Raw genomic sequence first — 14,434 nt, forward strand, 5'->3', positions numbered from 1 at the left:
GGACGCCGCTGATGGGGACGCCAATGATGGGGACACCGGTGTCCCCATCAGCGGGGTCCCCATCAGCAGTGACTCCATGTCCCCATTAGCGATCTCCCCATCAGTGGTGTCCCCATCAGCAGTGTCCCCATCAGCAGTGTCCCCATCAGCAGTGTCCCCATCAGCAGTGTCCCCATCATTGCTAATGGGGACACTGCTGATGGGGACGCCAATGATGGGGACGCCAATAATAATATAATAATATCCCCATTAGTGGTGTCCCCATCAGAGGTGTCCCCATTAGTGGTGTCCCCATCAGAGGTGTCCCCAGCAATGTTCCCATCAGCACAGCAATGTAGCAATCTCCCCTGCAGTGTGCTTATCAGCGTTGTGCAACACAATAACATGATCAGCCTCTTACCTCCATACTTATCGACTTCAGCTCTTCTGCAGCTTTTAGGCAGCTCCTGTCTCCGAGGCGCGGCACCTCCCCTCTTCCCACCCGCTGTTTGAAGTTACGATCCTTCCACTAGTGATGTCACAGGAGCGGTACCTCCCCTCTTCCCGCCCGCTGTTTGAAGTTACGATCCTTCCATTAGTGATGTCACAGGCGCGGCACCTCCCCTCTACGATCGTAACGTCAAACAGTGGGCGGGAAGAGGGGAGGTGCCGCGCCTCGGTGGTCCCAGGCAGCAGCCAGTGTAAAAAAACCGCGCTGCTTCTCTTAAAAAAAAAACAAAAAAAAAAACGGCATGGCAGCATGGGCGACTTGTTTTACACTGCGGGCCTGATAAAACACACAAGCGGCCCGGATGTGGCCCGCGGGTTTGGAGACCCCTGGTCTATCACATAAAATACATTTATGTTTTTGGTTGCAACATCACAAAATGTGAAAAATTTCAAGGGGTATGAATACTGCACTGTAAAAGACTATTTAGAACATTCTAGTCACTCCATACAACCACAAAACACATGCAAATCATGCATCGTACATAAGATTGTTGTATTGATTATAGAGATATAGATCAAAGATACAGTTACAGAAAATAAAAGTATAAAAACACAATATCAGGAGAGCTGATACACAACAGTCACTCCAATCTGAGAAAAATACATAATTTAGTTCAGAGAACAATGTATGCCCTGTCATGACCTCATGCATCAGAGCTGTAAATAAAATAAAATAAATATACATATATCGTGTGGCCTGCGGGAGTTGAACCTACAGGAGTTGTTATATTTACTTAGGAAATTTTGAGAGGCAATAAAACATTAACATATTGGATTTAATAGCCATTATAATTAGCTACTGTAGTTTCCATCTGATATTTAAATGAAAACACTTGTCAAACTGATAGTCTGGCTTTAGTTTGGGGCTTGCCATAGCTGATCATACATCACAATTCTATTGCATCTCCCGCAGTAAGCTTCAACATATACAGAAAAAAAGCTCCTGCTGCTAGATTCACCTGACCTCCAATGCTGTCCCCTGCAGCCTTACCCATCCAGCAGTGTGGCACCAATTATCTTTCAGGTTAAATGATGCTCAGTGTCATTCAACCCACTGGCCTGTGAGCTCAGTAAATCAAGGATATGCCCCTCCTTGATTCAAAGGAGGAATGCTCCAAAGGGGTACTTTGTCATACTTTGCACAGCTCAGTGTAGCATTTAGGACATCATTGGACCAGATAAATCAGGGTTTGACAAATTTGCTTGGAATCTAGGAGCCAGCTAAAAAAGTTAGGAGCCAGAAAACGAACACATATGTGAGCAGTGCCCGCATATGTAAACGGTGTTCAAACCACACATGTGAGGTATCGCCGCGATTGGTATAGCGAGAGCAATAATTCTAGCCCTAGACCTCCTCTGTAACTCAAAACATGCAACCTGTAGATTTTTTTAAAAGTCTATATCTATGAAGATTTTAAAGGGTAAAAGTTTGTCGGCATTCCACGAGCGGACGCAATTTTGAAGCGTGACATGTTGGGTATGAATTTACTCGGCGTAACATTATCTTTCATAATATTAAAAAAAAATGGGGATAACTTTACTGTTGTCTTATTTTTTAATTAAAAAAAGTGTAATTTTTTCCCAAAAAAGTGCGCTTGTAAGACCGCTGCGCAAATACGGCGTGACAGAAAGTATTGCAACGATCGCCATTTTATTCTCTAGGGTGTTAGGATAAAATATATATATACTGTTTGGGGGTTCTAATTAGAGGGAAGAAGATGGCAGTAAAAATAGTGAAAAATTACATTAGAATTGCTGTTTAACTTGTAATGCTTAACTTGTAATACCAACGGCTGACCACCAGATGGCGCCAGCTCACAAAACAAAAGCCACCTTCCAAGCCAAGTCGCCAGGACACTATTTCTAGTCGCCATGGCGACCTGGCAACCGGGATTTGTCAAGTCCTGAGATAAATGATCACCTGAAAGGTATGGAGAGTTTTTTGATAGATGAAGAAGGTGCTCCACGTAAAGTAGAGTGTGGGCAGCATTGGAGGGGGGACCTGATCCCAAGGTTTGACTCTAATTTATTCAATTAATTTTTAATCAGGCACTTAATCACATTATACAGCTATTACTACAGCTAAAAGGTGATTGTGATATGTGTCCACTGCTTGACAATGATAACGACCAGACCCTATTGGCCTATTATACAATTACAGTTGAACCTCGGATTACGAGCATAATCCGTTCCAGGAGAATGCTCGTAATCCAAAGAAGCATATCAAAGCGAGCTTCCCCATTGAAGTCAATGGAAATGAAAATAATTTGTTCCGCATTGACACTTCAATAGGATACAATACCACATACGGACAGAGGTGGGGGGGCAACAGAGAGCCTCGGAAACGGCCAGAAAGGCCAGAGGACACATCAGCTGACCTTGGCAAATGTCGGAAAGGCTCGGGAACTGAGTATTTCCGTGTCTTTCCGAGCATTGCCGAATGGTGATGATCGGCTGCGATTGTCGTTGTTCGGCTCTGGCACCCCCGCACCTCAGGCCAAATGCGGTACTGCAGGCCCTATTACGTTGAATTCTGTCCGTCTTGTGAGACAACACTCACAAACCGAGTCAGAATAAAAAATAAAAAAAGTTGCTTGTAAATCAAAACGCTTGTTACTCTTAAACCGAGGTTCCACTGTACTTCTAATTTCATATAGTACTGACTATTTAGTTACTACATGTCTACTAAGGAGCAGCCCTCAATCGGCTCAATCCAACTCACAAATGCACTCACTTTGGCAGATGACATACTTGCCAAATCACCAGTCTAAAACTATTGAGAAGTCAGTCTACTGTCTTATTTAAGTTTTCTAACTTCAACTGTTAAGACTATGAAATTATATTTTGGGGTAAAGGGCCTTAAATTTGTTACAGAACATAGAAATAAACACTGATCACTTTATACATGCGCAGTAGAAAAAATGTATAGTTTGATTGTTACTTACAGCCACTATTTCTTGTTTCCGTGGATCGATGACTCGAAGTTTTTTATCCTTGCAGGTGGTGGTGAGGAGACTTCCATTGTAGTTCCAGCAGATGCTATAGATGAGGTCACTGTGCATCTCGTCTAAATTAATAAGAGCCTCACCGGTTCCCACGTTCCAGATAATAATAGCATTATCGCTGCCTAACAGCAGAGCACAGTTGAACAGATTTGTAAGCTTTACAAGCATATCATTTCCAATACAAAAAACAAACATAGGTTGTCAAGTACTGTGGTCTCCCTGATGGTACAGTTTTGGGATGCTGCCTCAAATTTAAACCAAGTCTGTAAAACGTTCATGATAGCATTTCTAGCTACAGATCTATATATTAGTTTATACCCTGCAGCTGTGAGAGTCATTTAGTAGGCAAAAAATACATTCACAGCACATTCTATTTTTAACATTTGCTGAAAATTTAATTTAGCTACAATGTGTGAACCAGTGGAGGGTCTGGGAAGAAAGCAAAAGCCAGACTGATTATCACAATAAGCTTATCAATGTTCTTAAAGTGGAGTTCCGGCCACAATTTCACGTTTTAAATATAAATACCCCTGTAATACACAAGCTTAATGTATTCTAGTAAAGTTAGTCTGTAAACTAAGGTCCGTTTTGTTAGGTTGTTACAGCATTTAGACACTTTATAAAATAGAAATTGACTGGGGCCATCTTTAGTGTGGGCATCATGAACCCAGACTGTATGACTTCCTGGATTTCAGCCTTGCAGATCTCGCACATGCTCAGTGCTGCACAAGCAGTGTAATAGGTTTCAGATCAGGTTTCAGCACCTGTACTGTCCAAGTCACATGATTCTTCGAGACTGGGGAGTGCACAGACTCCTGGAAAGTTACACCCACTACATTCCCAGGAGTCTGTGCGGTGTAGGTTAGGAAGTTTAAGCACCTAGGTGCAGGAAGAGGGAAGATTAACTATTCTGCCTAGCAACAACACTTTGAAGGCATCTAAAAAAAAAAAGAAAAATTCTTAAAAGACTAATGACATTTTTTTAAAACTACTGATGTAATGTTATATTTATGGGTGGAACTCCACTTTAAAGGAGGAAGATTGTATTACTGTACCTGCACTGAGTAGCACATTGCGGGCTGACGGGTGCCACGAGATAATGCCTACTCTCTTGGAGTGACCCTCCAGTGTAACAATGGGATCTGTTATTGGCCGCACTGGTGTGTAATCTGGGATTTGCCAAACCTATGGACAGAAAAAGAAAGTTGTTGATTTAGGCAAACATGTCTATTAAAAAGACAAATTATGTGCGCTTCATTAATTCATTGCATGTTCTTCTTTCCGACAAAAAAAATCATTTTGATCTGCATTTTCGTCTTTTAAGTTTCATAAAAAGATTTTCCTCTTCCCTTTGTATGTATGTCAGAGTGCAATTTGTATCCTAGAACAAGTAATGGAGTATGGCACAAACTACCCAGACAGTCCATGCGCCTCCACGTAGGATATAAATGGAGGTGAACCGGGCTGTTCAATACCTATTCACTGACAGTCCCATTTTCAATGCAATCTCTATGGACAGAACTGCCTTACTGATAGGTGCTGGAATATATGAAACCCTATTAGGGAGCAATGATAAATGCTGCTGCTTCCCACCACAAATGGAATTTATATATATATATATATATATATATATATATATATATATATATATATATATATATATATATATTAGGGCTGTGCAAATTAACTTTTAATTAATCGATTAATCTTTAATTTTTTTGATCGATCAAAATCTTTTTGATCGATTAAAATTCTTTTGATTGGTACTCACCTCTCCGCCGGCTTATGGGCCTTCAGGGAGTTCCGTCGGAGATCCAGTAACGTCACAGGCAGCGGCGGGGCTTGCCGTGTCCATCTGAAGGGCTCCTTTGCTGTGCCTTCATATCTGCATGCCGGCTGGACCTTACTATCTGCCACACGCAAGGGCTGTTACACTTCCCTCTATCCCTTCCCTCTATCAACCTGGGATTCTACAACCATCCACTGGGAGTTGTGATAGTTCCCTTCATGGGACATCTACATGCCGACGGACTGATGTTAACCTCTCCTCATCTGGATTCAGCAGAGGCATCGTTGTACACATTTTTATACCAGTATCATACTTAGCTACAGGTTTTTATGACTGCTTTTGGTACCGTTTGGTATTACTCGCACCATTTTTACAGTTTATGTAGCTACATCGATATTTATCTCCAGTGCAATATTTATTTTGTTACCTACTTGAAGACTATAAAAGTTTTAATGCTATTCCCATCGAGCGCTGCCTTTGTGTGTTTTTTGTATCCTGCTATCCATTTTTCCAGTTGTTGGTAGCTGCACTGGGAATCAGCCTGCAAGTAATTCAGCTAAAAGTAGTTGGATCTGTATGTGCGTTATAATTAATCGAAATTAGTCGATAAAAAAAAAACAACGATTAATCGAACAGAAAATTTTTGATCAGTAACAGCCCTAATATATATATATATATATATATATATATATATATATATATATATATATATATATATACACACGGTTTATTGCTTTTAAATATGCAATATAATAGAATATACTTACAAAAACATACAACTTCCTCACAAAAACATTAAGGACTGATACAGTCTCATGTCCTCACATGTCCTTAAAAGTGTCAGCAGTACATAGTTCAAGAAGGGTAGTGGTATACAGTATATGAATAGAGAGAGATAGGAAATTGTGGTTTCCTAAAACTGTACTGAGGTTAGGGCCCCATACACACGAGAGGATTTATCCGCAGATACGGTCCAGCGGACCGTTTCCACGGATAAATCCTCTCAAAGATATCCGCTGATTTCGATGGGATGGAGTGTACACACCATCGCATTGAAATCCGCGCGGAAATCCTCTGCCGATGACGTGTCGTGCCGTCGCCGCGATTATGACGCGGCGACGGGCGCGACGCTGTCATATAAGGAATTACACGCATGCGTCAAATCATTACGACGCGTGCGGGGAATCCCTTTGGACGAATGGATCCGGTAAGTCTGTACAGACGAGCGGATCCATCCGTTGGAATGGATTCCAGCAGATGGATATGTTGTGCAGCACAACAAATATTCGATCTGCTGGAATCCATCCCAGAGGAGATTTCTCCGCGGAAACAGATCCGCTGGCGTGTACACACCATAGGATCTATCCGCAGAAACCCATTTGCTGGGATTTATCTGCGGATGGATTCTATCGTGTGTACGGGGCCTAAGTGTTAGGATTCATCTCTGAAGGCACCAATATTGCTAAAGCAATTATTGGAGGATCCACTGATAGTGTGAGCGAGTTAGTACAAAGGAAGGACTGAAAAAAAACAACCCTTCTTCCACAATCGAGTAGTATAGTGTCCTTAAAGAATACTTAATTTCATATTCTAACATTTCATAGTTCTGATATGTGTCTGTTGTACCTGTGTTAAAGTATTCTGTTCTCTTTGTATTGCTTCCTTTGTGTGAAATACCTGGTAAGCCTGCCAGTCTCCCTGCTTTCCTATTTCAAACTGACCACGCAAGGCATAGAAGCACATGCATCTCACACGTGCGGGATTTCCGGTGGGAAAAGTTCTCATCGGAAATCCCAAGGGGAAAGCCGAGAACCTGCTCGGTCAGTCTTTCCCACTACACACGAGAGGTTTTCCCGACAGGAAAACTGCGAAGGAGCTTTGGTCGGAAATCCCAGCCGTGTGTATGCTCCATAGCAGTTTTTCCCATAGGAAAACTGCCAAAAACCGAAAGAGCTGGTTCTCTTTTTTTGTCCGGCGGTTTTTGGGCAGTTTTAGGCAGATTAGATTCTTGGCAAGAAACTCTTGCCCCCGGAGTGTACTGACTTTCATTTCAAAAGAACCGCGGTTCTCTTGAAAGGAAAGAACGCGGTGACGTCATCGCATATGACCAGCATGCGCTAGTCGCATTCGATGCTGTCGCCGCCATCTTGCTTCACCCTACCTATGCCGTGGAAGCTACTGCGCATGCGTCAAAGTCATTTCGAGCATGCGCAGGTTTCCACGGCAACTCTCGGGTTTCTCGTCGGGAAACAGGCCGACAAGAATCTCGACGAGAAAAAAAAAAAAGAGAGTAGGTTCTCTTTTTTTCTCGTCAAAATTCTGCCCAGATTTCCATATGAGAAACCTGAATGCCTCGTACACACAAACGGGAATCTCGGCAAGAAGCAGTTTTCTTGCTGGTTTTTGCCGAGAAACCTGGTCGTGTGCACGAGGCCTAAGGCCCCTTTCACACTGAGGAGTTTTTCAGGCGTTTTAGCACTAAAAATAGCGCCTAAATACCGCCTTAAAAACTCCTGCCCTGCAGTCTCAATGTGAAAGACCGAGGGCTTTCACACTGGAGCGGTGCGCTAGCAGGACTGCTCCAAAAGCAGCATCTTTGGAGAGGTGAAGGAGCGGTGTGTTTACCGCTCCTCCACCGCTCCTTCCCATTGAAAGCAATGGGAAACTGCGGTAATACCGCCAGCAATGCGCCTCTGCAGAGGTGCATTGCTGGTGGTGTTAACCCTTTTTCGTCCACTAGCGGGGGTTAAAACCATCCCGCTAGTGGCCGAATACCGGCGATAAAAATAGCGTCGCTATACCATCAGCGTACCTCCCGCCCAATGTCAAAGGGGCCTTAAATAATCCCATTCATACTTTCCTGCACCCTCTTTGGAGTGTTCTAGCACTCTTAATTGGCATGGTTTCGCTTTATTGTAATGATCTACTTTTGACTCGTCTCAGTACTTTCTTCCCCGTGACTTTATAGCCACTCCAAGTCATTGTTTAATTTCTGCACAATCCAAACTATATAAAACATTTATTAACTCACAGGGATTAAAAGATATACGATACAGTCGCCATCGTAGAGGTTGTCCTTCTATGGTCAATGAAGGAGGGGAAAAAAATCCCAGAAGACATTGTGCATGTCTCAGGTATGTGTTTGAACAGTTTTTTTTCCACATAATGAAGACACTTTTATAGCAGTAGGGAGTTCTGGGTAGTGAGCAGTAAGCATAGGAGTACACAGTGTATGTTATTAAGTGGTTTTTAATGGCTGTGAGCATTGTGCCTAGTCCTTGGCTTTGTCCCAAGCTGATTCCGCAGTGCTGACAATTAACAAGATGCAGAGCAAGAATAGAGGTGTTACAGAGTAGAGTAGATTTACTGACACTGCTCTTCCAGTACTATTGGAAATAGCAGCATAATGTAGATGGCCAGGAGAAAAACCTGAAGTGTAAACAAATTAGAGAGTAAGTGAAAAATCTGCCTCACATTAACCAATCAGATACTTAATTTCATGTTTAAACCTGCACTAAAAACAGATTGCATGAATGAATACCTTTATCTCAAGCTCAGCCAACTTTTAATTGTTTCTAAAGCCTCATACACATGATCAGACTTCCATCGGACAAATCCGTGGATTGTTGTTTGAAGGGCGTTGGCCGTGAACTTGCTCTTCATACAGACAGCAGAACTTTTTTTCAGCCAACATTCACAAAACTACGTGGTTTTTCTGCTCTTTAGCGCCACCCTTTGGGCAACTTCTGCTAATGTTGTCTTATAGTTAGCATTGGTTTGGAGCATGCATGTTTGTACTTTGGATTTTAGTTCAACGGTAATCCAATGGAACACATTTGTTGTCGGACAGTTTGAGAGCATGACCATCCAACATTTGTAGTTGGAAATTCCAATAACAATCGTCCGATGGAGCATACAGACGGTCAGATTATCCGACAAAACACATCCATCAGACAAATGTTGTCGGAATGTCCGATCATATGTACGGGCCTTAAGTTTTTTATTTCCAACAGCTACGACATGGCAGCTGAAAGGGTGGTGGAAATACATGGACATCGAGGGGCTTCTATTATATGACCACCTAAAGAATATCTAAAAACGTAGAAAATAATAGCAAATGTTGCAGCTTACCAGTCCTTAGGAGGGGCATTAGGGGTGCACGGGCGCCGCCTCCCCATCCTTGCGTGCGGACCCCATGCAAGATGCCATATGCATGAATTCCAATCGTGGGGGTGATTAGAGACAGAAGCTCTAATAGGCTTCAAAAAAGGGTGGGCTCGTGGGCAGCAAACAGTGCAACTGGGGGTGGTGCGGGTTACCCGACCAATCAGGGGTGGCTGTGGGTGCACAGTTTGCGCCCCAAAAAAATTACCACTGGCCGCCACTGGCCCTTAGATGTGGATGCATAGGTATACGGTTAGTCAGGCTGAAAAAAAGAAAATCCTTCTAGCTCTACCCATAAAAAATAAAACAAATAGAAAACCTTCATATACACAAATTTATAGCCACAGCAGGTCCAGAGCAAGGCAAAACCTCAATAAAGCATGACCCAATTTGCTTCTGCAAAGGGAAAAAAATCCTACAGTACTAACAAATGGGCACTGCCCTGCCTATAACTGGCCTTTGCGGCAAGGAGCACATGGAAGGGTGACGCATGTCAAACAAAACCAAAGAAAATTTCCAGCTCAACTTACCGACCAGCCTGCAACCAACCAAATTATCCTGTCCAGAGCTTTTTTTCTCAGAAAATAGGTGCAGGAACTCAACCACGACTCGTTCAGATTTCACAAACAGTAGAAGGGTCTTAAAGGGGCATTAAATACCAGAATTGCATTACATACGGAGTGCAGAGTTCAGGGGGGGGGGGTTACAAAGCTGTCACTTGTAAACACAGAAACCAGACTTTTGTGTTTACAAGTGATTGTGGTGAGCAGGCACCAAAAGGGTCTGAGCCAAAGGTGGTGGAACTGAGTTCCCCCAAGTTCCCCCTGAAAAAAAGCCCTGATCCTGTCTAACAGTATGCGTTAAAAACAAGGATTTAGCTTGCACACTTTTGCAAATACATGCATAAGCTGCAGGGGTAGTGCTACAGGTTAAAAAGTAAGGGTCCCAACAGTGAACCTTAGGGTACACAACTAATATCCTATAGCCTGAATAGCCCATTCAAAGTATCAATCGTTAATCACATGAATATGATCTTTTAGCAAGTCTTCTTTTCCAAATATACTATATCCACATTCTCTCCTTTGTTCAAGTTGTTACTTACTTTCTCATATGTTTTTTGTTTTGTGGTGGTTACATTAGGCTTCCTTCACACTGCTCCATTGCAAAATGCATATGCATTTTTGCAGGGTTTCTACTGCATTTCTGGTGCGTTTTGAATCTATGGGAAAAAAACGCACCAAAAAGCAACCGTGGGTGCATTTTTAATGCATTTCCTTTCATTTCAATGGGAGGTGCATTTTTGGTGCATTCTTTTTAGAACACCAAACATGCAGCAAACAGCAAGTTGAAAAATGCAACAGACAAGTGTGAAGAGTTCCATAGGATTTAATGGTCATGTGTTTTTCTTCTGCTTTTTTTAAATGCAAAAAAGGAAGAAAAAAATTGTGTCCTTGTCAGTTGCTGTGAGCTAAAATTAAAAGCACAAACTAGGCTATCTTCCTTCTGTAACCGACTAATCCGTCCATACCCAATGTAAAAGAAAAAAAAAAACATGGTTAAAATCCAGCTGGGTGACAACCATGGTTGAAGTGAAGTGAAGGAGTGAGTGTAGCCACACAGGTACAGAAAGTGTCTTATTCTGAGGATTACCAGGCGAAAATAAAAGTGAAAGAAGTTTCAATAAAGAAAACAAATACAGTCTTCAATGTAAGCAGTACTAGATTACATTTTTGTTTTCAGGTTTGTATGCGGTTGGTACTCCTCCCACACATACACAAAAGCCTGGCACACACCACACGAAAGAAAAAAAACAGCTCCGTTTGGAGATGCTGTACCAATGATCCAATGTTAGTACATCAATTTACATATGAATGCCGTCGGCCTCAGCTACTTACATATGAATGCTCCTGTTATTTACATATGAATGACGGTTATTTACATGTAAACACAGGGTCTGTAGGTGAGTCATCTGTACACAACAATAGGGCAGAGCTGGGCAGCATTCGTAACATAATTTCCCACTGAGATATCAGGACACAGCACAGGACTAAGGCCCCGTACACACGACAGAGGAACTCGACGTGCTTGGCACGTCGAGTTCCTCGTCGAGTTTTGGGATGAAGCCACCGAGGAGCTCGGCGGGCCGCCTTCTCCCATAGAACAACGCGGACAACGAGAAAATAGAGAACATGTTCTCTATTTTCTCGTCGAGTTCCTCGGCGGCTTCCTCGAGCCAAAACTGTACAGACGACAGAGTTTCTCGGCAGAATCCGGGTTTTGACCGAGTTTCTCTGTGAATTCTGCCGAGAAACTCTGTCGTGTGTACGAGGCCTAAAACCTCAAGGGACAAGGGAATTTAAACTCGGATAGTTGGCAAGTATAAGGCAGCTGCTTGGGGCCCCACAGCAATGACAGGGCCAAGGGCAGTTTCCCCTTTTGCCCTGCCTAAAGATGGCCCTGAGACCATATGTACTAGGCTTTATGCTGCTCACACTCCTTCACACCTCCTTATTTCACGCAATACTTCCACTTGATTTTAATTCCTTGCAAGAGAAATAATTTTTCACTTAGGTTACAAAAACAAGCTTCATATACCAGCAATTCGAGCCGCAGGTCTGCCAGGGGCTATGTGACATATACAGTAAATTAAATACAATGATACCAGATACAAGCTGGTAATATACTGTACATACCACAGCTGAAACCAGGACATCATATACTGTTAATGAACAGACTATGCTGCTAGAGGACTGCAACTGTTATTCTGATGTGAAATACATCTACACTTGCACTGGCATGCTGGCAACTCTAGCTCTTTTGCAAACGGGGATATGCAAGTGTCCAAATCCTGCCCTGTGCAGATTTTTAAACCCGATTTTATCCCTGTTTATTAATGTAATGCAGTCAGACTGAATATACAGTAATAAATATGTTGGTCTTTTTCCATTTTAAGTGCCAAGAGTTGCAGCATGGGTTAAAATACACTGTGCTGGCAGCATGCAGGAGAGTCAGAACGCTGCCCTCCTACACAAAAGCAGTAGCCTAGCTTCCCAGCAGTCTCACAGTCTACCAGGCACATCGGAACCCAACAGGCAAAGCAAGCATTTGCCTCGGGCCCCGAGCTGGCCAGGGGACCCCCGAGCTGGCCAGGGGCCCCAGCAGGGAAGGCCCTTGCCGCACCGCTGCGTCCTCCTGCAGTCCGGTCGGCCGTGTACCATAACCGCGCGGTACAGGAGAATCAGGTTCCTGTTCCCGGCCGGACTGACAGGAAATGTACACACTGAGTCCGGCCCCGGGAACAGCAAACTGAATCTCCTGTTCCGCGCGGTAATGTTACACGGCCGACCGGACTGCAGGAGGACGCAGCGGTGCGGCAAGGACCTTCCCTGCTGGGGCCCCTGGCCAGCTCGGGGGTCCCCTGGCCAGCTCGGGGCCCGAGGCAAATGCTTGCTTTGCCTGTTGGGTTCCGATGTGCCTGGTAGACTGTGAGACTGCTGGGAAGCTAGGCTACTGCTTTTGTGTAGGAGGGCAGCGTTCTGACTCTCCTGCATGCTGCCAGCACAGTGTATTTTAACCCATGCTGCAACTCTTGGCACTTAAAATGGTAAAAGACCAACATATTTAAAGCAAGGGCCCTCCCTACCCCCCCCCCCCCCCCCCGCTTCTCAACTTAAAAACTGAAATATTTGCCTGGGGCCCCCAAATGTCTTCAAACGGCCCTGCAGTCCACTGGTGTAGACTGGGCCGGACTTACCATTGGGCTCAAGCCCATGAGTCCCGCCCAATAGGGGGCCCCGTCCGTTTCATTTTTTTCAATAATTTGCCAGTCATTTAATTTTTTATTTAAAGGGTGTTGATTGGTCTAGCATTTGTACCTGTTCTAGGGACATTGATCATTTTTGTCCTCCATCTAAGTAGACAAACTGTCTTTCTTTTATTATTACCCTTGTGAAGCTATTTTTGCAATATTATGCCCGGTGTCTGTCCTTTTGCTGGATGCGGTATGTTACTTTGGCTCCAATTGCTGGATTTGCCCTTTGAATACATTGCACTCTGACTTGTGTCAGTGCTTTTTTGTGCCCATGCGCAGTATACATCATGTCTTTCGGGACAACGCTATGTTTACTATTGATGACTACGCGTCATCATCATGCGACGAGGTCGCATTATGACGTCATTACGCCCGGTTATTCTTCCGCGCATGTGCGGGCATCCGAATGACACTATTTATAGCTGCAGCGGCTACCGGTGGAAGAGGTGAAGGCTCGTACGGTGGAATTATACGATCCCTCTCCAATTGACAGGTACAGCGGAAGCCCTTTCCTTGCCAGGCTCTTTGTGGTGATATTGGGTTATTTATCCCCATACACACAAACATTTTATGCTGTCATGCTTCCCTAGGCATACCCCTTTGAAGTGGGAGAACTGTACCCTCCACTTTTCATTATGGGTTTCTTATACCAGTAGGGCCCGAAAGTGACTCAAGCCCAGGGGCCCCCACCACCCTATGTCCTGCCCTGGGCGAAGAGTTATTATTGTCAGGTAATTGTCAGAGGACAATGGGGCACTCTTTACATCTGTAGGAAGAGATTTAACCACAGCATATGGAAAGACTTTTATACAGTAAGTTGTAAAAATGTGGACTGGGCTCCCTCAACAAATAGTTCTGGCCAGAGCTAAAGGCTTTACTAAAGGCACAAAATCTAACTGGATATTAACAAATAAAGAAATATTGAGATTGTTCATGGGGAATATCTCTCTGCCACCTGAGGGATCAGAAAGTATTTGTTCCCCTGCTGGAGAAAATTGGATCACGCTTTATTAAGTGTTCTTTTTTGCATTCCTCTGGAATAACTGTGGGTATAGGATTGTGTATGTGGAGGTTTTCTATTTATTTTGTTTTCTATTGGTTTAGCAAGATGGACTCTCTTTTTTAACCAACCAAAATATGTAACGATATATGCAGCCTGACGCTCCATATATGAAA

At 43.5% G+C, this 14,434-nt stretch overlaps 1 protein-coding gene across 2 annotated transcripts in view; it reads right to left on the minus strand.

Moving 5' to 3' along the window:
- Positions 1 to 14,434, minus strand: part of CORO6 (coronin 6) — a 156,904-nt gene that overhangs the window by 37,441 nt on the left and 105,029 nt on the right. For both annotated transcript variants that reach the window (XM_040338567.1, XM_040338566.1), the window contains exons 4-5: positions 4,550 to 4,679; positions 3,435 to 3,616 (exon numbers count right to left, since the gene is read on the minus strand). In XM_040338567.1, the coding sequence (XP_040194501.1) occupies positions 3,435 to 3,616; positions 4,550 to 4,679 (312 nt within the window). The remainder of the gene's footprint in view (positions 1 to 3,434; positions 3,617 to 4,549; positions 4,680 to 14,434) is intronic.

This window comes from Rana temporaria, chromosome 2, assembly GCF_905171775.1.
Source record: "Rana temporaria chromosome 2, aRanTem1.1, whole genome shotgun sequence".
In the NCBI taxonomy this organism is placed as follows: domain Eukaryota; kingdom Metazoa; phylum Chordata; class Amphibia; order Anura; family Ranidae; genus Rana; species Rana temporaria.